Below are 25,588 nucleotides of genomic sequence, written 5' to 3' on the forward strand. Positions count from 1 at the left end.
TTTGAGGGGCAGCTGGGGTGACACAGGTGGAGAAGGACAGTAACTGGCAGAGGGAAGCATAAGGCTGCCCAGAGAGACCTGAGCCATTCGCGGCATGGTGCTGGGGAAAATGGTCGTTAGATGAGGGCCTGGATTCAGCATGGAGGGAAAGGGTCGGATTCTGTCTGGGGGGGATGAGAAGACATCCTTCTTCCTTCTTCTGAGACCAGGGGGAGTGAAGGTGAGCCACAGGGGCTCCTTATAGAGAGGAGAGAAGATGAGGCTGGTCCTGCCAAAAGGCTGTGTCCACCCCAGGGCCTGAGAGTGAGACCGTGGGGTGAGGAGGCTGTGAGGCAGAGACTGTGAGGCCGGAGGGACGAGAATCCAGCACGGCTGGGGCAGAAGCACCTGCTGCCTCCCACCACGCGGGCTGCAGGAGCACATGGGAGCAGCCTTGCCAGGGCTGGGGAGGTGGTAAGGGAGTGAGGGGCTGGGGACAGTGGCCTCAGATTGCCAACCCCTTCTCCTGGTTCCAGGTTGGGAGAAAGAGGAAGCATTCGGGCATTGCAGGGCATGCCTTTTCCCCCTGCGAATCTTAACATTGAAACTCACAGAGCAGTTCAAGAATAATACTTCTTTATCCAGACCTCAAATGCTAACATTTTACCACATCTGCTTCATTATCTCTCTTTTTCTATTTTTCCTTCCAGAGCCATTTGAGAGTAAGGTGTGGACATGATGCCCCTTTACCCTTCAACGTCTCTTTCCTACAATGGGGTCATTCTCTTGCCTAATCAGAGCACAGTGATTAAAATCAAGAAATTAACACAGATTCAATACTATTATCTAATTGACAGATTTGATTCAGATTTTGCCCAGCATCTGAACCATGTCCTTTGTAGTGAAAGATCCCATTGCATTCAGTGGGCCGCGTCCTTTCTCTCTGACCCCTCAAGTCTGTCTGTCTTTCCCAGCATTTTCTGGAGTTGACATCACCGGGGTGTGAAGGCCAGTTACTATGTAGACTGTCTCCCACTTCGGGTTTGGAGGTACTTCTTTGGAGGTACCTCAGGCTGAAACCCTCGTGCCCTGGAGAGCCTAGGGGTGATGTGTGTGTGTGTGTGTGTGTGTGTGTGTGTGTGTGATCAAATCAGTGGAAACCGCCAGTAAGCTGTCCTGTTGTGCATGATAAGAAGCTGTCCAACTTCTTGGACTGTTCTGCCCCCTTTCTACCCAGGAGGACAGTGGACGTGGGAAGCAGGCAGGATGGGTTTTGGAGAAACTGGTAATGAGGGTTATCCCCATGGGCCCTAACCCCAACCTCCCCGGGTGCAGGTCGGCTTGATGCTCTGGGCACAGGGTGCAGTGGGTGTGTGCTAAAGTCGTCAGTGATGTTTTCTTGGATTTGTGTGGCTGGAAGCAAGTGTGTTCTTGCACAGTCTAAGGAGATTGCCTCACCCAGGCTGGGCAGAAGCCCGTACCTGCTGTCTATTCTGGAACTTTTGTCTTCTGTGAGGTAGAAAATCAACTCCCTGTGTTGATTTTTGGGCCCCAGGGGCACAGTGGCTTACCCATCAGCTCAGGAGCCCCCCACGACTTGTAGCTCCTTTGGGCCTTGAAAACAACCTCCTGGGCCCTCGCAGAGGCTGGGAGAAGCTCTAACCTGTTTAACCCATCCTCATTGCACTCCCACGTGGCCCCCTGAGCCTCCAGAAGATATCACTGTCCTCAGACAGGACCGACCGTCCTGCCCCACTGCATCCTGTGAAAGAGGCTGAGGGGCGCTGCCCTGAGCATCACGGGGGAGGTGTGCACGCTCAGGCGCGGCCTTGCCTACTGTGTGCTATTCAGGGGCCCACAGGCTCCACATTCTGTAAAGTTGAGTGGAGAGCACATGCTTGAAAAACCCAGACCTGCTTTGTCTTTCTCTGAGGAGTATGTTTGTTGGATGAGAGAATTAAAATCCCAACCCAACAACCTTAAAAGGACCAGGATCCCTAGAAACAGAGCTGTCAGTAAGTGTATCAGCTGTTATGGCTAACAGGTCTGAGGAGGCCATAACTCGGGTCACTAGTGTTTGCAGTCCCCCACTCCAGACCTAAGCAGTGGGGGTGGGGTGGGGGTGGCCTGTCCTCGGCCCAGTGGGTGCGAGGGCATCCACCAGCTGCTCTCAGCTCCACAGAGCCAGCTGTGCACACAAAGCCTCCAGGCAGGGCTTTTGCAGCTGCTGTGGGGAACAGGTGTGCCCTTTCCAGGCGCCCCTGAGGTCACTTGTGGTCTCTCCATGGAACCAGACAATGCTCATCTGTTCTGGCTTCTCATTTCATCCAGAAAATCCCAGAGCTTCATCTTCTCCCTGGCACTTCCTGGGACTCTGCCTCTGCCTCCCCCACACCTTCCAGAAGGCCGACTGGCTCAGAACTGGCCCTGCCAGATTCTACCTTCCCTTAACCCAGTTAGACAAGTTGGAGACGCCCAAGTCTGTTGGGCACAAAGCAAGGCCGTGTGTCGAGGGACAGGTTTCCGGCCCAGCAGTAATGACGGCAGCTTGAACTACAGCCACAGCCTTTAAAGAAACCTTTAGCTGAACGAAGTTACAAACCAGAAAGGGAAGGCTAAAATAAAGCCTATGGGACTGGATTAGGACTGAGGTATCAGCGTGAGCTCATGGATTTACTGCACAAACACACCTGTGTGCACACACACGTAGACATGGAAACACACACATATAAACATGAGATGGATATAGAAACACACAGACGTAGAAACACACACACACACACACACACACAACACACACACGTGGGCGTATTTATACAAAACACTTTCTAGAAACAGTGATGCCCCAGTAGCACCTGGATCTTGTTTTCTCAATACAATTCTCCAGTAAAAGGAACCAGAGCTCCTGGGAGAAGTGTCTGATTCCAGGGCCAGAGGAGAGAAAGCATGAGCTAAGCCTAGAATATCTTGTGTCAGAAAGTAAGTACTCAAAACATGATGGAAGATGTCAAAAGGACATCCCTGCTGGAAAATATGTCTGGGACAATTTAAGCATCAAAAAAATAATGATAGATGTCAATTGTAAGCCACTGACTAAAATAAGAATCCATGTACACCTGCTGATACAAATAATGAGAGAAGGGAGAACTCTTTTTTAACTAGGAAGCCCAATAAGACATAAAGAAGAAATGATGGAATTTGATGGAATCAGTTAGCCATTTTCGTAGTAATGATTAATGAGGCAAGAATCATCAATAGATATTAAAACCAGTGGGTGAAAGTTTGAGTAGAGTGAATATTCACCTGGTCTCAGAGACCCTCCCTGTAAGTACTTGTTCATTACAAAGGGGAGAATAGTAACTCTGCAATAGTGCCTCTGCAAGGACAGTGGCAACCACTGTCCTAACCGCATGGCCATGGGATGTCACCGGGAATGGGACACAATGATATCAGGTGTCTCCTGATAAGAGCGCCAAGGACACACACCACCTTTGTAAGATTCCGACCAAAAATGCAGAGCATGCCACTGGCCTTGGGGAAACAGCAGAGGAGCTCATGCTGAAGGGGGCTCTGCAAAGCCACAGGCTGCAAACTAGTCACAGAATGCCAGGTGTGAGGGGAAGTCTGCAGGAACGTGGGGCAGTGTGGGATTTGGGCCTCTCTTTTCCATAAGGGCATTATTGGTGAAATCTCAATCAGGTCTGTGGATCAGATAATAATATTGTGTTAATGTTAATTTCCTGATTTTGATCAGTGTGTTGTGGTTATACAAGAGTGTTATTGCTTTTAGGAAATGCTGGAATATTTAGAAGTGAAAAAGGCATCATGCCCTCAGTTTACACTCAGATGGTCCAGAAAAAGACCAGCACAGGTACAGAGGGGCTACTGACTGCTGAAGACCAGGGGCTGCATCTCATCTTTGTGTCTCCTTCACGGTGACGACTCAGTAAATATCTAATGGAATTATACTGAAAAGGAAGTATATGAGCTTCAACTTTCCAGGTCTTGTTGAGCCATTTTGTAAAGTGTGGAAACAGTACACGTCAGTCAATCACAACTGGGCATTCTGGGGAAGTCAGTGTGTTTTTCCTCCTATTAAAAGTCTGCTGGCAGCCAGTGTGAGCTGCCGTGAGCTGCCCTGAGCTGCTATGAGCGACCAACTGACAACCGACGACCAACTGCCTCAGCCGAGGGAGCGCAAGGCTCATAATACCAGCCTGGGCCAGGGAGCTGTGTCCTACACAACTAGACTGAGAAACCACGGCTTGAAACAGAGTAGGGGGAGGCGGGTTTTGTTTTGTTGGAAAAGAACAAAACAAAACAAAAATCTCTTCTTTTATTTAAAAAATATGTTTTTATTCTAGAACATTTGGAAAATACAGAAAAGCAAACTAAGAAAATGTAAATGACTCAGAATGCCACCCACGACCCAGAAATATCAGTGTCTCTCCTTCTGAGTTTTTCCTATGCAAAATTTTAAATGCAAATTTACACATATATGTGTGTACATATATTCATATTAGAAATGAAGACCATTCCAGGCACGCTGATGAATAACGTTAAGTTTTTATTTTATACTCATGTCACGCAGGGTGTCATGCAGTGTCTTTAGTCCCACTCCCTGCACAAGAACACAGGACATGGTGAGGCCAAAAAGGAACACCCACGGAGCCATAGATAGGGGTCATACCACTATATTCTCGCTGGCGGCATCTGCCTTTCTGCAATCCGCTCTTGCTAGCTCGGCCACCATCTTCTTGCTACCTCCCATTTTGCTGCTAGCGTAGCCACAGCAGTTATATTTGTGGCCAATGGCTCACTGGTTACAGCTGACGGCCAACTAGCCACAGCTGATGGCCATCCAATCACAGTTGATTGCCATTTACTACCTGAGCCAGCACCTTTCCACGTGAGGCCGAGAGCCTGGAAACTGCACTCCGGGCTCTGTCTCCACAACGCAGAATTAGATTGATCAAAATCTTTGGTTTATTGGGCGGCTGGACGGCTCAGTTGGTTAGAGCGCGAGCTCTCAACAACAAGGTTGCTGGTTCAATTCCCATATGGGATGGTGGCCTGTGCCCCCTGCAACTAAAGATTGAAAATGACGACTGGACTTGGAGCTGAGCTGTGCCCTCCACAACTAGATGGAAGGACAACGACTTGGAGCTGATGGGCCCTGGAGAAACATACTGTTCCCCAATAAAATTTAAGAAAAACGATCCTTGGTTTATGATGTTTTCTTATTATTAGTCATTGCATGATGGCTCTCTTTTGATCATTTATTACTTTGTTCATTCAATAATAATATTTTAATAAAATCTCTTGAATTACCAGCCAACTCAAGAACTAGAACACAGACAATAATTTAAATCCATTATATGTGTTTCTTCCAGAATCTATTCCCCACCTCTCAGAGGCGACCAAAATCCTAAATTATAAGAAAATACGGTGTTTATTTTTATTTTTTTAACTTTATAAAAAGAGAATCATGTTGTAAGCTGTATTAGTCAGAGTTCTGAAGATAAACATAAGGGAAGAGCTGATGTTGCATCTTGAATCTAAAGGCATCTGGACACAGAACTTCCTTTTGCTCGAGTGACCTCAGTCTTTTTTCTTAAGGCCTTCAACCGCTTGCACAAGGCCCACCCACATTATGGAGGATAGTCTGCTTTACTCTAAGTCCGCTGATTTAAATGTTATTCTCATCTAAACAATACCTTCACAGTGACACCTAGACTGGTGTTTGATCAAATATCTGTATCCTGAAGTTTGACCAAGTTGACACATAAAATTAGCCATCACATAAGTAGTCTCCTGGACTTGATTTATTTTGACTTCAAATTATGTTATAAAGATTCAGTTTTAAAAAAAAAATTTTTTTAAGGTTTTTTTTTAATGCTTCCCCCTCTTCTTCCGCCTGCCCCACCCCCCTGCACTCTAATTCAAGCCGTTGTTTCTCAGTCTAGTTATGTAGGACACAGCTCCCTGGCCCATGCTGGTATCAGGAGGCTTGCGCTCCCCCCGGCTGAGGCAGTCGGTTGCCAGTCGTCAGTCGGCATTAGGAGCATGGCGCTCCAACCACCTGAGCCACCGGGCCGGCCCGCACTTTTTTTTGGGGGGGGTTTGTTTAGCTGGAGTTAATTCATGTTCACTGCTGTATAATATTCCATTGTATAAAAATGCCACCACCACGTTCCATCTTCTGTCCATGGGCGTCATGGTTGTGGCTGCTGTCACAAACAGGCTGGGGGACTCTCTGGAATTTGTTCCTGGGGTAGCTGTGTGGGGCTTTGTCTCAGGTGTCCTCCCAGGGGTGGTTTTCTGAGCTGTCAGGCATGTGAATGTCTGGGTTTATAAGGAAAAGCCAACCAGTTTTCTCAGGTTGTTATTCCAGGTCCACTTCTCTCAGCCATGTTTAAGACACATCTGGTCCACAGTTCTCCAACCTTGGGCATTGTCGGATTCTTCATTTTTGCCATCGAATGGCTGACGGGCACACCATCTTGGCACCTTGGTTGACATTTCCCTGATTTCCAACCAGGAGGCAAAGGCTCTCTGCCTGCTTTTGGCCATAGGTGTTTCCTCATTGGTGAAATGCCTAGTCATGGCTTTTGCCCCTGTTTCAGTAGGGCTAGGGACTCTTAACACAAACAGTTGTGCTCCTGCTTGGTCACTGCCCACTGCCACCCCCCTTATGCCTTGCCCTTGAGTGTGGGTGGGCCTCTGAGATATAACTGCTTTGCGGTGGATTGTTCCCTCATTGCCAGCCCTGGTCTTTTGTCACCATGGGACTCCTTCACTCACTTTGTGTGCGGGTGGCTCTAGCTGCCAGTCTTGCCTCCATCTCGGACTCCATGTGGCTGAGACCAGCCCCTCGCTCCCTCCAGCCCCAGCCCCGGCTGTCTCCAGCATTGCAGACCAGCCACACCATCTGCTCCCAAGCCTGCTGGCCATGGCTGAATTTACCCACAAATGGAGCCCAACACCAAGGGTGAGCGCCACGGCTCAGAGTCTTAGGCATGCCTTCATCTCCAAAGCCCACTCCTCCTTGCCCAGGGTGGGGTCACTCTCTCTCTCACCCACCAGTGAGTGTTGTTCTGTGTGGTGGGTCACGCAGGCAGATGTCACCCCCCTTCTCTGCCTCCAGTTGAGTTGCTTCTTTGTTTAACGGAAGTTTTATTCAGGAGATATAAATATTTTTAAAGTATCATTTATTAAAAAATAACAAAAAAAATTCTTGCAAAAACATTCAAAGAAATTTAAAAGTGAAAAAAATTCCACACGTTATCCTGTCCCCTCACTCCGTGCACCTGTTTCCCCTCTTTCTGATTCTCTGGTTCCTCCTGATTTCTAGCAACATTGGTATCTCTTGCACATTTAAACTGCAGTGTGTAGTTATAGATACCATATAACGGCGACAAAGTTTTCTCCTTTTCTCCTTTTACGTTGTTGCACAGGCCGCCATATCTCTATGCTATCTTAGTGATGACCGAGTTCAATGAGCCGACAGAACCGACTTGAGTGATGTGTGGTCACTATGGAAGTCTTGCCAGTTCTGCGTCTGTTACTAGCACTGCCCGATGGAGGTTCTCTTTACTCTCCATCTGCAAGGTGGCATCAAGCACCTGCCTTTCCAGATTGTTCTCCAGCTCATCTGTGCTGCACACCGTGGTGTTAGCAATATGACAAAGTTATAAATATGACGTTTAAGAGATCAGAAACATAACCTTACATGGAGCAGCTTGAGAAGAAGATTGAAAGGCGTGGGAGAGAGAGACTGTGACATGGGCTCCCGAGTGCCCTGTGTCCCACACACGATGTGGCCTCGGGAACATCCTCCTGTCCCCTGCCCCTCCCACTCCTCTTATTCTCCCAGATGGAGCTCAAAGCACTTCCTCTCCCATGTTGGGGGTCCATGTGCCACGTACTGGGCTGGGTTACCCATGTATTGGTGGTTTAGGAGCAGCCAGGGCTCCCAGGAACTCCTGTGGACATGCTGAGTGGCTCTAGGACACAGGGACAGTGGCTGGAGCTGGACAGGAGTCAAAAGGAAGGGTCCCTGCCACGGGGCATCGTTTGGATGGAGGGTGAGGCTGCTGGAAGAATGTCTGCAGAACCCTGACCCTGGTCCAGGTGGGCTGGAAAGGGGCAAAGGAAGAGGCACATTCACAGATGCATGTGGGGAGGGAGGCCGCGCGGTTGTAACAAACCCCACAGATGGGGCTTCTCTTATATCCTGGAAGCTGGAAGCCCCAGAGGTGTTGGTGGGGCTGGTTTCTCCTGAGGCCTCACTCCTGGGCATGTAGACACTGTCCTCTCCCTGTGTCCTCACATGGTTATCCCTCTGTGCATGTCTGTGTCCCAATCTCCTCTTCTTAGAAAGACACCAGTCACATTGGATCAGGACCCACTCATGGCCTCATTTTACCTCCATCACCTCTTTACAGACTCCAGCTCCAAATGCAGTCACATTCTGAGGTCGTGGGTTAAGACTTCAACATGCGAATTTGGTGGACACCATTCAGCTCGTAACTGGCTGTATCTCTGGGAGCTCAGTGTAGTTCCGAGCTCACACCCCTGTGGCAGGGCCCCCACTGTCTGCAGGACCCACTTGGCAGCCTCCCATGGCCTGGAGCTTCTGCCATTGGTTTTCACAGGTGGGATGGAGAGTACGGGGCTACCCTGCCTTCACCTCTCCGAACTCACCTCTGCTTCAACCAGGCGCCCCCCAAGCTCTCACAAAGGGTCACTGCTCCTTCCTCCATCTGAGAAGGCCCATCCCCCAGGGCCCTTTGTGTGTGTGTGTGTGGGGGGGGTGGGGGGACATCAGTTTCACCAAAGGAGGCTTTCAACCAGGTTCCTGGGAAAAGCCAGGGTCACATCCTAGCAGCCTGGAGCGTGATGGTTGTGGGGATCACAGCAGTGACTTCTGGGACCCTCTAGTAGAGGGGTTGGCCTTCTCTCTGTGCCCCTCCGCTCCCTCGGGTCTGGGCTGGGTGCGGGAGCAACCACGGACCAGAGATGCCCCAACAAGAGCCCAGCCAGCATTGAGCCTCTACAGCTTGCCGTTCATGAGAGGCCCCCGCTAAATGCGGTGTTCTGGAAAGGTCCGTGGGTAGCCAGAGGTGCCCCCCATGTCTGTTTTATTCGGTGGAGATGCCACAGGAGGTATTTGCACAGAGCACCCGCCAGCCGGAGCTGCGCTGGCAGGAGGACCCCGCGCCGACAGGGGCGGGGGGCAGAGCAATCGGAAGCCAGGGCCGGTGGGCAGCCTCCCGCCTGCCCCCTGGTGGCCGGCCCGCGCCCCGCATGCGGCGCCTGGACCAGGCCAACGTGAGGGACCCACGGGGGGAAACCAGGGAGAACGGCGGCTGCGGCGGTGGGGTGGATTGGAGGGTGAGCCCAGATTAAGGGTGATGCTCGGGATCTTAATAGGACCGTGGCAGATACATCTGTCAGAAGCCCCTGAGGGAACAGCTAAGATTCGAGGACGTTACTGAATGTAAAGTTTATGTCAAAATAGAAATCTATAAACAGGCAGCAAACCTCGTCAGTGGTGTGAATGGGAAGGTATTGGGGGGAGCGCACGGCAGGGAGCGCACCTAGAGAAATGGGTGGGCTGCGGACGGAGGGTGCTGGGGCATCAGTGTTGGCGGTGGGCTCTGGGCTGCAGAATTTGGGCCACTCACTGTGCGAGTCTCTCAGCTTTGCTGCAGGTTTGAACCCTTTCACAATAAAATGCTGAGGAAAGTCTTCCTGAAGGTGGCCTCTGAACTGGACCTCTCCGCGGGTACCTGAGACGGGTGGATGAAGTATCACTCCCTGGGATCAGGGTGGTCAGGTCTGCACATTTGGGGTGCTGAGGAGAGTGAACAGGGAAGCTGATTCTGGTGGGGACACCCCCTGCTCCCAAGCAGCTTCGAGATGGGCCCAGGGTGCCCACCTATCCCGGATGCCCTCATGGGAGAAGTTCCCACATGGGGGATCCCACTGCTGCTCGGGGGGTACTCGGCACGGACCCCTTGCATGTGGTCACTTTGCAGCCCCCACTGCCCCTCCTGGGTCCTGTAGGCAGTGGGCCTGCCATTGGCCACTGTGGTCCCACTGTGGTTGCTCCCTCAAGGGCCTGGCAGACGGGGGAGGGCAATACAACACCCACCTGGTTTTAATGACAAATGCAAGTGGAAAACAATGGGATCTGCCATCCTGGGGGCCGGTGGGGCAGGTGTCCCCCATGCACCCTCACAGCACTCTGGGAGGCCCCCCTAGAGGTGGGGTTCCCAGGGCCTGGAATGCCCACACCTAGCACAGACAGGCAGTAGCCGGGGCAGCGTGGACCCCCCAGTCAGCTGGCGGGGACTGCTCAATGCCCCCAGTGTGCACTGGGACCCCTGGCCTCCCCAGTGGCCTAGTAGGAACAAGGACAGGAGTCCTATGGGAGGGGGAGAGGGAAATGGCCCATACTGTGGGGATAGTCTGAAACCCATGGGGAGGGGTGGCAGCCTGGGGCCTAAAACGCATCTTTCCTCTCAGACCAGGGTTCCATGTCCAGCTGGTCCCTAGGCTGAGGACCCACCAGACTGGGCCCCCAGGCCTCCTCCTCCAGTTCAGGTGACCCCCCCAGGAATCAGCAGAGGACACTGGGGTGACATTTGCCAAGTTGGCACCACCCATGCACATCCACCCACAGACACAAGGCTCCTCAGCGTGCAGGCAGCGTCCTTTATTGCCCCGCACTGCGGGGTGGGGCCTCCGGGGCAGGACGGCGGTCAGAGCAGCTCAGCCAGTCAGAGCAACTCAGCCGCTGGGCCACAGGAGGGTGAAGGCGCCGCGGCTGCAGCGGAAATCTGGCTCCGGCTGCTCGGGCCTGGGCTCCACGGACACCAGGCGCCTCGTGCCACGCTGGTTCAGGGGGATGCAGTCGGAGACGCGGACCTCCAGGGCACGGCCCTGCCTGCAGCGAGCGGGTGGGAGGGAGGGAGGTCAGGCTCCAGCGGGCCGCGGCCGTTGCTACCCCGGACCCCAGCGGCCAGTCCTGCTCACCCCTGGCAGTGGGCGGCCAGCACGCCCACCAACTCCCCGACGCGGTTGTCCAGCGGTGGCCGTGAGCGGTGCAGACACACCACCAGGTCATCATGGCCCCGCGCGTGCAGCACCACCAGCTGGTCCCGCCCGCTGGTCACGCTCAGCCCGGTCACCTGAGGGGGGCTCAGGGTTAGGGGGCAGGAGGCCCTCCTCCCGACTCTGTGCCCCAGCCCCACTGTCTGTTCCCCCAGCTCCTCTTCCTCCCCCGCCACGAAATGCTCCCGAGCTCCAGCCTGTGGGTGTGGAATACCTGAACAGCACCGTGGGACTGCGGAGCTGACCTTTGTTTTCCATCCTTTCCATTCCACACAAGTAGCCGCAAGGGTTTTGGGTACGGGCCAGATGCCCCTCCCCCCTTCTACAGCCATAGGACCTGGGCCTGGATCCCTGACCCAGGGTGCTTTTTGCCCTTTGGGAACAGGACCTGCGGTTCCAGGCAAGTGTGCCACAGAGTGAGGAGGGGGACCTGGGTACACGTGGTGTGGATGGGGAGACCCCCTAAGGGGTAACAGGTGTGGGGAGAGGGCCCACCTGGCAGATCAGAGAATAGAGGAGGAAGGGGAAAGGGGCACTTGGGGGGGCAGCCATCCTGAGCTGAGGCTGTTCTAGAAAGTTCCGGACATCCCAGGTAGGCAGGAGGGCAGGGGCACACAGGCTCACCGCATCCAGGGGAATGGCCCGCATCACCCGGTACTGCCGGCTGGGCTCCAGCTTGTACAGGTGCTGGTCAGTGAGCAGCAGCGCCCGGTCCCGTCTCTTGTTGAAGCGGTTCACCTGTGGGACAGGTGCCCTTAGGGGTACCTGCTACCCAGCGCCCCCTCCCTGGCCTGTTTTCTCCCTGCTGGGTTGGAGCTATTTCCCAAGTCCCAGGAGCAGACATGAGACCTTTAGGCTGAGCTGAGGCCACCGTGCCCTCTGCCCACTCCTCACCTTTCGGACGTGGCTGGAGAAGAGCACGACCCTGAAGCCGTCTTTGTCCCGAAGCGTCTTCAGGCGCTGAGCAAACATGCTGGAGGCGGTGGGGTTGTCGGTGGCCTGAGCACAGATGGGGGCAGCTTGGGACAGGGTCTTGGGACCACGCTCAAATAACAGCAACTCTCGGTGAATGGCACAGCTACCCTACACCTCAGGAAACCGAGTCAGGCTGTGCAGCCGCCTCTGCTGGGTTCCTTGCAGGCCCAGCGCAGACCCCACAGCCTGAGGTTCCAGGCATCACGTCTGTGCCCTCCAGCCCTGCTTATCAGGCCTGGACAGATGCTGAGCACGCAGGGGCCCAATGCACCTGGCTCCTCCACACGACGGCCACCTGGGCCGACCCTGAACCCCTTAGCCTCTCCATCTCCTGCAGACCTGGGCCAGGGGCATGCTGACAGCGCCCGCCAATGTGAGAGCCAAGGAGTCACAGGTGGGGTGCGGTGCCTGAGGTCAGGGGAAGGGGAGTGGGAGCAGGGTGGATGACGAGGTCCTCAGTAAAGTCCAGGACTCAGCCTGGACTTGAGCCCCTGCGTGGTGCCCCGTCCCCGGCAGCCCAGCACTCACGGAGGACAGGTAGTCTTGGGACCAGGCCCGCCGGCAGCCCCAGTCCTGCCGTAGCTCCTGCAGAGCCCCCATGGCGGCCACCTTGGCCTTGATCTGGGCCATGTCTGAAGGGGGGATGTTCTTTACCAGCTGCTGGGCCCGCCACCTGGAGATGGACAAGCGTTCAGATGGGCCCCTGTGCAGCCCTCATCCTTCACCATCCCTGGTCCTGCCCCCCAGAAGATACTTGAATGCCCTTTCATGCCCCTTCACCCACTGGAAGCCAAGCCTCTCAGCCTGGCACTGGCTGCCTTTTGTGTCCCCCCCACCCTTCCATTCTGAGCACGCTGGTTGCTATGTGCCCCTCTCCCTGGAGAACTCCCACTCAGCCTTCGAAGTCCAGCTCAGATGCAGTTTCTCCCACTCCCTACACCTGGCCCCGTACCGTCCCCTGCAGATTCCCCTCAGGAGACAGGCCTGTGTCCCCTCGGAATGCCCAACGGCATGCTGGGGATGGCAGAGCTCTGCCACCGACTGTGGGGCATGGGCAGCTGGCTCATGTGCACAGCCCCTGCTTTGCCGATTACCAAATGGGGCTCATGTGTTTCTAGGCAGCTCTGAGGGGTTCCGATGATCAGGTCCAGGTGTTCAGTGGGTGCTAGCTGAGTGGCAAAGGGTGAGGGGATGGCCAGGGAGCATACCTGCAGAAGAGCACGTGGCAGGTGTCCTGGAAAGGCTGTAGCACAGCAGGTGGCAGTGGCCAGACAAGGTCGCGGCCATAGAGTGGGGGCTCCCGTGCCGCCTGGAACCGTCGGTGTAGCTCTGCCAGGTGAGCACGAACCTTGTGCCTCCGGTACCAGCGCATGATGGTGTAGACAGCTCGCAGTCGCCGGCAGCGCCACCGTGCCAGTGTGCCCCGCCATGCCTTGGGGGGCCGGGTGGACACTGGGTCAGCACCAACCAGGCCCTACCTCACTCACCGCTTTCCCACGGCCTCCACCCCCACCTGCTCTCCTGTCTTTCCTAAAAACACCCTGCCAGTTGTTGGGAAACCCATCTGCCCCACACACTGGCAATGGGTGCTGGGTGGGGTGGACCTGCCCCCTGGCACCCGGGAGCCACTTCTACCTGGCTGGAGGTTGGTTCCATGGGAGTGGCCCTGCTTAACTCTTGGAAAAGAGCATCTTGGTTGATCCAAGCTTTTTAAGCTGAGACCTTGAACAGCTGGGGACTCCCAGGTGCCCCCAGGGAGAAACTTTGTGACAAGAGGTGTGGGAGCAGATGCAGCCCCTTTCCTGCCTATGAAGGGCAACTGCCAACTGTCCCCCTGGAATATTGACCCGGTCAAGATATAACCAACCTCCCACTCCTAAGAGACCCTGAGATGGAGAGGCACCCCAAGAATGCAACCATCAAAACCCAGCCGAGAAACCCTACAAGGCAGGCAGGCAGCCCAGCCGACCCACAGATTAAAACAGACTTAAGCAATGTCACATGGGCTGCAGTGTGACCCCGACTCAGACAGGAGACAATGGGAGAAGCGTGGGTGCCAATAGGGATGGCATGACAGCAACAAATCATCAGGAACTTTCTAAACCCCATTTCTGTGATGACAGTGTTGTGTCTTGTTTTCACAAACAATCCCTGTATGTTAGAGGAGGTAACAAAAATATAACTAAGTACAGTGTGCCACTCACTACTAATGGGATTCTGGGTTTTCAAAGATGCAATGGGTAATAGTGGGATACTTGTAGAAATTCGAATGCCACCCACATGTTGGATACTGAGATGTGTAGATTATATTTCCGTGTCAGATTTCCTGAGTGGCTCGTGTGGGTCAGCCAGGAAGTGAACGTCCTTACTCAAGGATGGGCCTGCTGAAGTATTTAGGGCTGTTATTACTTTATGTGGGTCAGGAAATATACAAACATATACACACAGGAGTACCTGTATGTGTGTGTGGAGAGTCAGAGACAGGGAGACAGAGACCAGGTGGGGAGCACACAGCTGTCGCAATCCAGGTGAACAGTGACCAGTGTATGAATCCTTCAGCTTTTCCGTTAAGTGTGCAATGTTAAAAATAAAAAGCTACAGGGAAAGCGGGAAGAGCCCTTGTCCTCTGGAAAAACACACTGAAAATATAAGTGCAACGATTTGCTTCAAAATAACTGGGATAGAGATGCAGGCATCTATGCCAAACCATACTGGTCACCAGGTGACAGGTGGTGCTGGGCAGGAGGAGCGTGGGGATTTAGTTCACCGTTCTGCATACTTTTCTCTAGGTCTGAAATCTTTCAGAGTCAATAAAGAAAAGAAGAAAAAAAGAATGGAAGGAAGCTAGATTCCTGAAAATCTTGTTTTGAGCACCTGAGTCCCCCTGGGCCTGAAGCTGGTGGCCACAGGACTGAAGTGACCTAAGCCAAATCCACTTTTTGCTTAAGTCAGTTTCAATCGTGGTGTGTCTCCTGTTAGCCAGCGGGCTCTCCTGCCACACTGGAAGTGTGCCCGTGGGACTGTCTGTTCCCCTTCGGACGGCAGACGCCCCCTCCCCCGAGATGGGCGCCCAAGGCCGCACCTTCTGCAGTAGTAGCACGATGATGGGGATGAGACGCGCACGGCTCTGCTCCAGCGTGACCAGCGTCCGGGGCGAGCGGATAAAGAGCTTGCTGTGGCCGAAGGCCACGTCCCCCTGCAGCCCGTGCTGCTCCAGGAGGGCACTCACGGCTGCCCGGTCAGAGCCCAGCAGGTGGTTGGGCCATGTGTATTCACAGGTCATCTTGTACCTGTCACCGCGGGACAGGGCAGTGGGCTCCAGGCCCTGGGGAGTGGAGGCCTGTGGAGCCACGCCACCTGCCCCGCCCCACACATGCCACTCAAACCCTGGCCCCGCCCACAACACCCAGACCACGCCCCCTCGCGTGTCACGGAGGGTCCTCGCTGACTGTCCTGCAGCGATCACAGAGCCGGCCTCCACTTGCGTCGATGTCTGAGAAGCTGCTTTCCCTTTCCGCCCCCTGCCCTCCCCTCCCTTTGGATTCCACACGGGGACACGGCCCACTGGGATGGGCGTCTGGCTTACCTGAGCAGAAATCGAGGGTAAGGTTGGCGGGAGGCGAAACCGGCCCTGCGGACCCTTACGTTCTCCAGCAGCCCCAGGTACGCGACCTGGTGGCGACAGTGGCCCTCGTCCAACCTCGCAGCCACCTTGTCTTCATTGGGCTTGATGCAGCGCACGTAAAAGGGCTCCTGGGGCATAGAGGACGCTTGGGAGCCCAGTGTGGGGGCTGGGGTGGGCTCCCCAGCGACGGGTGGGGGCCGCAGGTGAGCTCCGCTGTGCCGCCTCTGTCCCTCCCCCGCTGCCATGGACTTGAGGAAGAGGCTCTTGTGGTGGGAAGGGGAGGCCCAGGGGCCAATGGTGGGTCAGGAGGAGACTGAGGGGGGCGGGATGGCGGCCGGCCCCACGCGGCTGAGCCGGCTCCCCACGGTCTGCTCTTAGGCTGGCCCTGGCAGGCCCGCCAGCCCCCTCTCACTTTGGGCTCCAAGCTCCATGGAAACCTAGTGTGTCTCTGCTATCGCTGTGGCCACAGCTTCCAGAAGGTAATGCCAGCTGCTGGCAGAACCTAGGCTGGGCCAACCAAGGTCCAAGCAGAGTCTCCCCAGGCCTGTCCCCACCCAACAGGCAACGGGCCAGGGGACGCTGGCTCCAGACCTATGTTAACTTGAGCCTCCTGTGCACTGGTGGGTCCCCCCCACCCCCCCGGCTGGAGTGGGGGCTCACAGACAGGAAGCAAACACCTCCCCCCTATGATAGGCAGAGGCAGTTGAGGGCCCGACTTGACACCCAGGCACAGATAGAAGGATCTGGAAGGATCCAGGGTGGGCTGGGGCTGGGGGGTACCTTGGAGGCCAGGTTTCCCACCAGGGCCACCATAGAGTTCTTGAAAAGCGTGCCGGCTGTCAGGGGGCGCTTGGTCACCTCTGTGATGTCTTGCTGCCCGTCTGGCCACATGGTCCGCAGGGTGGGGTCCATGCTGTGGACACAGGCTGCATGCCCAGCTGCCCTCAACGAGGGCAGCCCCCACCCCAGCCCAGCCATGTGTAAGCTTCCTGGCCATCAGGCGGGGGTCAGCGCTGAACGTCTGAGGGCCCTGCCGGCCGAGCCCTGGGCCGCTCACCTGCTGTAGAAGAGCCGTTTGAAGTCCTGGAAGAGGGGATCCCTGTTCTTGTCGATGAAGCCCTGAACGGAGTACCTGGGGGCCAGGCAGGCGTGAGGGGCACGGGAGCCCCGCGGGCTCCTTCCACCCACCTGTCCTCACAGGTCACTTCTCTCCCTTCCCTCTCACGCCTGAAGGTGACTGCAGTGATTGTGCCCATTGAATCCTGCTGTAGTGCATACATGCTTTGTGACCTGGGACGAGTTACTAACCTCGCTGTGCCTCAGTGTACATCACACGCCCAGAACATTGCCTGTATATCAAGGACTGAAGTAACAAACAGAAACCCGGGGTCATTGGTCTGTTTTGATCCTGTGTCACTGAGATCCCTTGTTGTGTCCCTTGCCTGCTAGAAAGCTCAGGGCCAGTCTTGGCCCACGTGCAGCTCTGCATAGGCTCAGGGCACAGGAGGGGACATCCAGTTCTCCTGTGAGGGACACACACGTCACCTCACACCCTCTTTGGGATGAGCCGCGTGACAGGTTAATTAGTAACAATCATGCGATTTCTGAAGGACACCGGACATGGGTGTGTAGCCTGAGGACCGAGGGTCTTGTTAGAAATGCAGACTCTGCCCCGTCTGTCCTTGGTGCTGACCGGCATCTTAGGAGGACGCCTTGCTCAGAATGTGAAAGGACTAACCCTGGGTTCAGGGCACAGGCCCCTCATGGCTGCACCTGGGGTGGGGCCCAGATGTGGGTGTTTTTCTAAAGCTCTCCGGAAGATTCTATGATGTGGCAGGGCTGAGAACCGCTATCTTAAGAGCCCTGTGGTGAAGGGCATGTTTTCAGTGTCTTCAGACTGAGGGAGGACCCAGGGTGTGCTGGGGGCCTTACGTGACGTCCCCTGCATAGTGCTTGATCCGGAAGTCTCGGCCAAACTCCATGGTCTTGTCCGTGGGGCAGAGCTGGTGGGGGGAGGGGACAGACCAAGGTCAAGGTACAGAATGGGGGGGTGTCTGCAGGAAGGAGGTAAACAGTCCTGCGGAGGAGGCCGGGCCACCACTAAGGCCCCACTGAGACAGGCAGTGTGGTGCCTGTGGGGCACACGATAGCACCAGGGCAAGCTGGGGCTATGGGCATGGGGGAGACCGCAGGGGGCGGGGCACCTGGCGGCTGGTGTAGTGAGGGTGGTGGCGGTGGTGCGTGTCCAGGGACTGCAGGAAGATCCGGTCGGTGATGGTGCCCGCGGTGCCGCAGGCCTCGTCCAGCACGGCCAGGATGCCCCGGTGGGGCCGCTCTACCAGGTCCACGATGGTGGCGTTGTTGAAGTACTCCACCTGGGGCGGAGTGAGCAGGGGAGTCCTGAGCCCCACCGGTGGGCCTGTCCCCCAGCGGTCTGCTCCCCGCTTCTCCGGCCAGGCCCGTGGCACACAGGGGGCCCAGCACTCACGCTCTGCCAGGCGATGCCCTCCCGCTCATACTCCTCCTGCTCCTGCTTCAGGATGAGCTGGATGAAGAGCTGCTGCAGCTTCTCGTTACAGTAATTGATGCAGAACTGCTCGAAGCTGGGGGTGGGAGCCGGTAAGGGTCCAGCCACCACCCGCCGCGGGCGTTTACTCCGTGTGCAGCGAGGGCAGTGTGGCAGCTTCGCCCCAGAAGCTCCCCGGAAGCTCCCCTGCAGGGCCCAACGCCAGGCCCCCAGGGGCCTCACTGTGGGGTGCCTCTCTGCACTGGGCCTCACCTTGACCCCCAGTCCCCACTTGTGGCACGCACGCTCATGGCGAGGGCAAGCGAGCCAGTGATTTTGCCCACTGGACGGGTGGCACCGCTGAGGCAGGCTTAGGTATGAGCGTGGGGTCAGGGACCAGCCAGGACAGACACCAGAAACTTGCTCTCCGGGACTGAGGTTGGGGGACAGAGCATGGGATATGGTGGCCGGGCCACCCACCTGTTGACAGGGAATACTTCAAAGCCGTAGATGTCCAGCACACCAATGACTGTGTCCTTGCCATCCCTGCGGGGGTCCCGACCCCGCGCTTCCATGACACTGTTGATGCGGGTCACCACCCACTCAAAGAGCCGCTGGTACACCGCCTGGGGAGAGGCCAGGCTGCTGCTGGCTGCCTCTGGCCCTGCCGCCTCCAGGAAGACCTCCTGACTGGACCCCCCACACGGCCTGTCCGTGGAGTACCTTGGCACAGGCATCCCGGGCGTAGCTGGCCTCGGCCGCGGTGTGGTCCTTCTGAATGACTTCCCTGCCTCCCGAGGCCACAGTGCGAGCCAGCAGGCAACGCAGCACCAGCTCCCGGGGTGTGGCCGTCAACTCAGCCACGTGCTCCACCAGCCTGTCCTCAGCCACGGACAGGTGCCCCTCCTCTGTCTCTACAAACTCGATGTTTCCCTGGTGATGGGAGAACCAGGAAGATTCAGGCTCCACGTCCCCGAAGAGCCTGCATGCCTTTCCCCAGGGGACGAGGGAGGGAAGGGAGACGTAGTGAGAAGGGCACCGGAGCAGCCCAAGGCCTCCTGCCAAGATCATTACCTGAATGACCCCATAGTATCCTCTGGAAGCCGGCTGTGTGCCGCCTGCTCCCTGTGCCACGTGGTCCCCGTGATGCCTTCTCCCCATACCACCTGCTTCCCCTGCTGCCAGTGCCGCCTGCTGCCCGTGCCACCTGCTCCCCCTGCTGCCCATGCCGCCTGCTCCCCATGCCACGTGGTCCCCGTGCCGCCTGCTCCCTGTGCCACCTGCTCCCCATGCCATCTGCTCCCCGTGCTACCTGCTCCACGTGCTACCCAGGAGAGATCGGAGGCTCAGAGGAGCTGAGTAACCTGCCCACAGACACACAGCTCCTAAGTGACAGAGCACTATGCTCAGCTTACTATAGCCTGGACTGTCCTTGCCTAGGTTCATCTACTAGACATGGACCAGGTACCTCGCAGCCTGACCAGCCATGTTCTGGACACACGGAGCCCATGGCTCAGGACCTGGTCTCGAGGGAACGCACAGCTGAAGCAACGTGGCTTCAGCAGAGGGAGGAGTGGGCCAGCTACGGCTGGGTTGTCAGGGGACAGTCTCCTCCAACAGGGGCGGCTGGGCGACAGCACGTGGGCGGTGTGCCAGCCTCGCAGTCAGGCTCACCAGGTGCAGTATGGCGGCCAGGATCCGGTGCACGGAGCCCACCTCCTCAGCACTGAAGCCAATCACCTGCATGGCCTCCACCACCGCCTGGTGGTGGCTCCTCTCCTCGCTGTCTGAGGCCTGGGGAGAGAGGGTCAGCACCCCAGTGAACCCCGATTCCTCAGCACAGTGCACATGCTCACCCACTGTAGCCCGTCCCCGCATCACGCCCTATTCCCATAACTGAATGCCTGCTGACTCAGGGCCCCAGCAGTCCCGCCACCCTGGGCCCTGCTCACGCTGTGACCACCAGGACCCGGCCCCACAGCCCTGCCCCACTCACACTGAGCCCTGCGCCCTGGCGGGTAAAGTTGTACAGGGCGGGGTTTCTCTGCAGGTGCAGCTCTCGCAGCTCCGAGTCCTCACAGCCCCGCAGTACCTGGAGGACACACCTGTCAGGCCCTCCCACACATGCCAGGCAACACGGAGGACGCGTCCTTCCATCGTCCTTGACGCAGCACACCATGGAGTCAGTGATGGTGTGGATCCTGCCCGAGGACAGGGAGAACCCACTTCAGGGCCAGACATGGTTATACACCGCATGTTTAGGCAGGACTCAACTTGGTGGGTACGCAGACGCCACTGTGTCCAGAGGAGGCTCACCTCAGTGGGTCAGACATGGTATAGATGTGCCTGTGTCCCAGAAGAGCCTACCTCAGTGGGTCTTGCCCAGTGGAGACACCACTAATGTCCAGGTAGAACTTACTTCAGTGTCAGACAGGGGACACCACCCGTGTCCAGACAGAGTCCACCTCAGGGTCAGCTAAGTTGAAGACATGGCTGTGTCCAGGGAAATGCCACCCCAGGGAGAAATCCCACCGCAGAGAGGGGGCAGGGGATGGACTGCGGGCAGGTGACCAGAAGGACTGCCCCACCTTGGCTCACCTGATAGAACACATGGAAGTTCCTCTCGCCCACGTGCTGCTTGAGGACCCGTGACTGAGGAGAGAGGACAGTTGGACCCATGCTTGGGTAGTGGGGACTCGCAGGGGACCCGCCCAGAGCCCCAGGGCAGTGTTGGCAGGGGGGTGCTGGGCCTGGCCACAGAGGGAGCCCCGCCCTGGGAACCTGGGATGGCGGAGAAGGTCTGCTCCCTTGCAGGGCCCCAGATCTCGGCGGCCGGCATGCCGGCACCCTGGCAGCCTGGCACCCTGGCAGCCTGGCACCCTGGCAGCCTGGCACCCTGGCAGCCCACCTTCTCCAGCAGGTAGCTGTGGATGTGCCCACCCACGGGGTCTCCTTTGAAGTCGAAGTTCACGTCCATGTACTTTCCAAAGCGGCTGGAGTTGTGGTTGCGGTTGGTGCGAGCGTTCCCAAAGGCCTCCAGCACGCAGGTGGACTTGAGCAGCACGTCCTTGACCCTGCACGGGGCAAGGGAGGGCTACAGTGCAGAGACCTCCCATGGGGGCTGTACCCCGTGCAGCGTCCCTGCCTGAGGCGTCACCCCACGCTGCCCCTTGCAGGCCGTGGAATGGCCCTTCCCCCTGAGATGCTGGGAGACGTGCCTGCCAGGGGCCTGTGCTGGGCAGGGTCACCACACCGCCTTCCTAGACCTGCAGTGAGGACCTGGGTATGGCTCTGCCATTGATTTGCAGCTGCAGGTGGAGCAGCTGCTGGCCACATGTGCTTGGCAACTTCTGTCCCCCCGAACCCCAGCTCACCCCATGTCGACAAGAAGAGTGGGTTCCCACACAGGAAGCTGTGAGCAGCTGGTAAGCAGCCAGATGGCCCCGATTTCCGGTTCCTAGCCTAAACCCCGACACCTGGCAGGACATCCTCGGCCCTCCTGGCCGCCGGCCAAGTTCTCCACTCTGTCTGGTGCCCCATGAGCAGCCCAGCACCCATCTGTCGGCCCTCTGTCCCTCATCGCCTTCTCGTCCCTAGTGGCAGGGCGCCTGGCACTCGTCTTGCCTCTCCTCGGTTGAGGTCCTGGGTGGGGCCACCTGGAGTCTTCCTGACAGCCGAGCCCTGGAACTTGGCCTGAGCTGGCTCAGTCGTGTCTCCTGCTCCCCCAGCAGGCATGAGGTCCAGGGCTACCCCTGCCCCAGCCCCGCCTGCCCTCACCTCTCCACCTCAGCCCTCTGGCTCGGATTGGTGACGGCTGCGATATACTGCATGATGTGCTTGCTGGCTTCTGTCTTCCCTGCTCCACTCTCCCCTGCCAGACAGATGCAGTCAGAATTAGCGGCCATTCCCCCTTGACCAGTCCCCCACGTACCCCACCCTGGGTGCTCCGGTCACCTCCCATCTCTGACCAATGAAGACGGTGGGTCCCAGGCAGGGAGATACCTGAGATAACAATGCAGGTGTCCCTGGACCTGCGTTTCATCGCCCTGTAGGCAGCGTTGGCCACGGCGTACAGGTGGGGGGGCCGCTCGTAGAGCTCTCGACCCTGGTACCTGGCGATGGCCTCAGGCCCGTAGAGGGGCAGCTGCTGGTAGGGGTTCACGGACACCAGCACCTCGCCAATGTAGGTGTAGATGCGGCCCTTCTGGAATCTGGTTGGGGAAGGCGGGTCCTCAGCACTATAGGCCATGCGGGGCCTCAGGAGGCCCTAGCCCACCCCCAGGGCTGAGCACTGAGAGCGGGGGTGCGGGGTGGATCTGACTGTTCCCAGAGCCCCCCACTGCAGTGTAGTGTTGGGGTCAACACTGCTTTCCACGTCCTTATGTCACCGGAATCATGACACCCCCCCCATTTTATGAAGGGATCAACTTGCCCAAGGCCACACTCGGCAACACAGAGCCAGTAGGTAGGGAGACAGGATACACAGGGAGAAAGGGCCTGGGAGGCAGAGGGAGGAGCCTGGGTTGTTTCCTGTCTCAAGGCCTGGGCGGGGACCCAGAAGCAGAAGGAGTCCCCGCCCAGCCCCACCCAGATGGCAGGTCTGGAAAGGGTACAGGGAGGGGGCCAGGGGCTGCCAGGGCGCTGCCCTCTCCCAGCACATCCGGACTTCTCAACCCTTTCCCCTCTCCGCGGGGGTGCCTGTGATGTCCCTTTCTCTTGACCTTTCTGTCTGCTCCCCAGCGGTGTCTGGAACCTTCCCTTCCAACCACCCGGGTTCCTCTTCCTGGCTGTGTCTGACATGGGAGTTCCCTGGCAGCCCCTCTACACCCTCGTAACTGCCACCTGGGACCAGCTCAGAGACACTCTCCCGCCTACAAGCTGCGTGGCCCAGGGCTCAGTGTCCCACTTCAAAATGGAGGTGGTGATGCCTGCGGCAGGCTGGTTTATAACAGCGAGGTGGTCACGCTTAGTGTATACCTCGTAAGAGAGCTCACTTCTGTCCTCTGACTCTAACAGTCTGTGCTCCAGAGGTGAAGCCACCTCCTGTCACCCCAAGTCCCTGGTCCTTCCGCCCTCCACCAGCCACTACAGAAAGTCAGGCCCCAGGCCACTTTCCCAGCTGCGCCCCCAACACCCCACGTGCCAGACACACAGCTCAGCTTGTGGGCTTCCCTCAGAGGCCCTAGGGCCCCAGGAGGATGACGGGCATCTGCCCGGTCTGAGTGCCAGAAGGCACCCGTTGCGTGGGAGACAGGGGTCCAGGAGTACGCTCCAGCACGGACCAGCCACCCTGGCCCTGAGGGGACAGTCCTGTCTGCCCCAGGACCCTGCGTTGACTGACTGTGGTCAGTGGCAGAATATGCAGCCCCTGACCCCCTGGAGACCAGGGCGAAAGGCCAGGGCCCTGGGCCCACCTGAGCTTCAGGTTCTCCATGAAGTCCTCCATGGTCACTTGGTCCAAAAGCACAAAGTCCGGTTTACCGCACTGGGGGCCTTCCTCGTCCTCCATCCTGCCGCAGGGAGTGCCCAGTGCAGGTCCCCCACCGACAGACTACCTTCTGTGCAGAGGGTGGAGGGAGCAGGCCCGCCCACTGTCACAGCGTCCCGCCACCTCCCCTGGGGGAACAGGAAGTGGGTTCCGGCGGAAAGGCTGCCCTCCCTACTTGCCACTCCCTCCCGAGGGGCTCTGACCCACTTCCTGGTCCCCAGTCTAACAGATGCTCTGGAAGGTTCTTGCTGGGCCCTTAAGGAAGTCCACTCCTCACCCCCAGCCATGGACATGATCCCCAGGTTTCCCGACTGGACTGGTTGCAGACCTCAGAGCTAGGTGGATTCTAGGGTAGGTGCCTTGTACCTTCACAAAAAGTGAGAAGAGCCCCCGGGTCTTTGGAGCAGGGCCTAGGCTGCAGCAGTCCTTAGGGGTGGACACCAGGCCAGATGTCACAGGACCAGTGTCTGAACTCATCCTGCCAATGGCAGCCATGGACCTGGCCCCGCCCTCTGGATGTTTCCTAGGAGGTTCCTGCAGGTGCTTGGGGCCCACCCACCTGTCCCACCGGGAAGCCTCCCTTCTCCTTGCTCTTGGACCAGGCAGCACTTGTCGAAGAGGCTCCGGTTTGTCTCCAGACAGCATTCCTGGGCACAGTGTCCACCATGCGGGCAATTCTCTCCCATCCGCCTTCCAACAGGGCCAGAGGCTTCCCCAGATTTGAATCACCCACCTGTGCCTTTGGGACTCTGCACTCAAAAAGTTAATTTATTTAAAAATTGCCTTTCAATCAACTCATTTTTTAAGCTTTGAAGTAATTGCTAGAAGGGATTTTCCCCTCAAACACCTGGTAACGAATACGGAACGAAGCTGGAAAGGGCTTATTCAGGTGATCACTGTGCAGCCTGCGCCAGACCTTCTCGAGGATGGCGCATTGGGGCTCCTCTGGGAAAACTGGGGTTGTTTCACTGTCACAGCTCCGTAGCCCCCCCTCCCCCACGGAGGGTGCTTTTGCAGGGCTTTCCAAACCTGAGAAGCTGGGGTTTCACTTCCCTAAACCTCTCCGCTGACCATCTGGGTTAGTTAACGGTGAAAGGAGCAGGGCTGTTCCAGGGAAACCTCAGGGACTGAGACCTGAACTTGGTGCTATTTACAGGAGTCACAAAGTGGTTCTTTGGGGTTTGTTTCTATGTAAAAACGTCAAGACCATTCTTAGGTCGGGGACTGGTCCATGGGTGGAGTTTGGTCCTGGCTGTGGAGCTGCTGCTGTGTGACCTTGTCCCCACCCACCACCTCACTTATCTGTAGACTGGGATTTCCCTTCTTGGGTGTGGCTGCACATCTGAGCGGCCTCAACCTTGTCTCAGGCAGGACAAACGGGCAGAAGCGGTGGTTGGCGGAACAGGAGGATGCGGGGGGTGGGGCCGCCCAGGTCTGAGGGCAGTAGCACCTCTCCCCATCTCATCCAGATCAGGTCTAAGGGGCCTCTGCAGCAGACCCTGGTCCCCTTGTTTCTTAGCTCCCCTACACAATGCACACGTTTAGGGTTTGCACCCCATCACAAGGCACACTGTGGGCTTAGCTGCAGGGAAGGGCCCCACCAAGGTGCTCTGAAGGCCTCAACTTGTCCTCTGAAGGCGCTTGGAGGCCACTTCCTGCTCTCCCCGGCTGTTGGGAGGGCTCCCGAGTGAGTCTCGGTTCTGATCAGAGATGAGCCTTGCGGCCTGGGCCTCAGGGTGTGGCTGCTGTGACTCAGGGCGCAGGTACCTTGGGGTACGCTGTCACTCACTCGTCACTAAAAAATGAATGTGAAAGTGGCCCAGTCAGCTCTGGCCTGCTGACACTCCTGAGGACACTGAGCTACCGTGTCTCCCCGAAAATAAGACTGGGTCTT

General features: G+C 57.1%; 1 protein-coding gene across 1 annotated transcript; it reads right to left on the reverse strand.

Annotated features, from left to right (window-relative positions):
- Nucleotides 1-7,180: 7,180 nt before the first annotated feature.
- Nucleotides 7,181-23,842, reverse strand: MYO1G (myosin IG). Its single transcript, XM_081080139.1, has 22 exons — nucleotides 23,621-23,842; nucleotides 22,209-22,417; nucleotides 21,984-22,077; nucleotides 21,115-21,280; nucleotides 20,805-20,858; nucleotides 20,203-20,298; nucleotides 19,881-20,000; nucleotides 18,930-19,139; nucleotides 18,687-18,832; nucleotides 18,189-18,303; nucleotides 17,905-18,075; nucleotides 17,633-17,703; nucleotides 16,758-16,832; nucleotides 16,481-16,613; nucleotides 15,662-15,828; nucleotides 15,158-15,365; nucleotides 13,284-13,507; nucleotides 12,604-12,748; nucleotides 11,995-12,099; nucleotides 11,725-11,838; nucleotides 11,023-11,177; nucleotides 7,181-10,933 (listed from the first exon to the last, which is right to left on the reverse strand). The coding sequence occupies exons 1-22, from the start codon at nucleotides 23,713-23,715 to the stop codon at nucleotides 10,777-10,779; spliced, it is 3,030 nt and encodes a 1,009-aa protein (XP_080936265.1). The 5' UTR covers nucleotides 23,716-23,842; the 3' UTR covers nucleotides 7,181-10,776.
- Between the last annotated feature and the right edge of the window lie 1,746 nt (nucleotides 23,843-25,588).

Source organism: Rhinolophus hipposideros (genome assembly GCF_964194185.1).
Source record: "Rhinolophus hipposideros genome assembly, chromosome: 18".
NCBI classification, from domain to species: Eukaryota; Metazoa; Chordata; class Mammalia; order Chiroptera; family Rhinolophidae; genus Rhinolophus; species Rhinolophus hipposideros.

Excerpts from the sequence above, each read along its gene's own strand:
- MYO1G (XM_081080139.1), bottom strand. The coding sequence starts at position 23,715 with ATGGAGGACGAGGAAGGCCCCCAGTGCGGTAAACCGGACTTTGTGCTT. Across the intron at positions 20,299-20,804 it reads ACTTCCATGTGTTCTATCAG|GTACTGCGGGGCTGTGAGGA; the intron begins GTGAGCCAAGGT and ends TGTGTCCTCCAG. Across the intron at positions 12,100-12,603 it reads CCCAAGACTACCTGTCCTCC|GCCACCGACAACCCCACCGC; the intron begins GTGAGTGCTGGG and ends ATCTGTGCTCAG.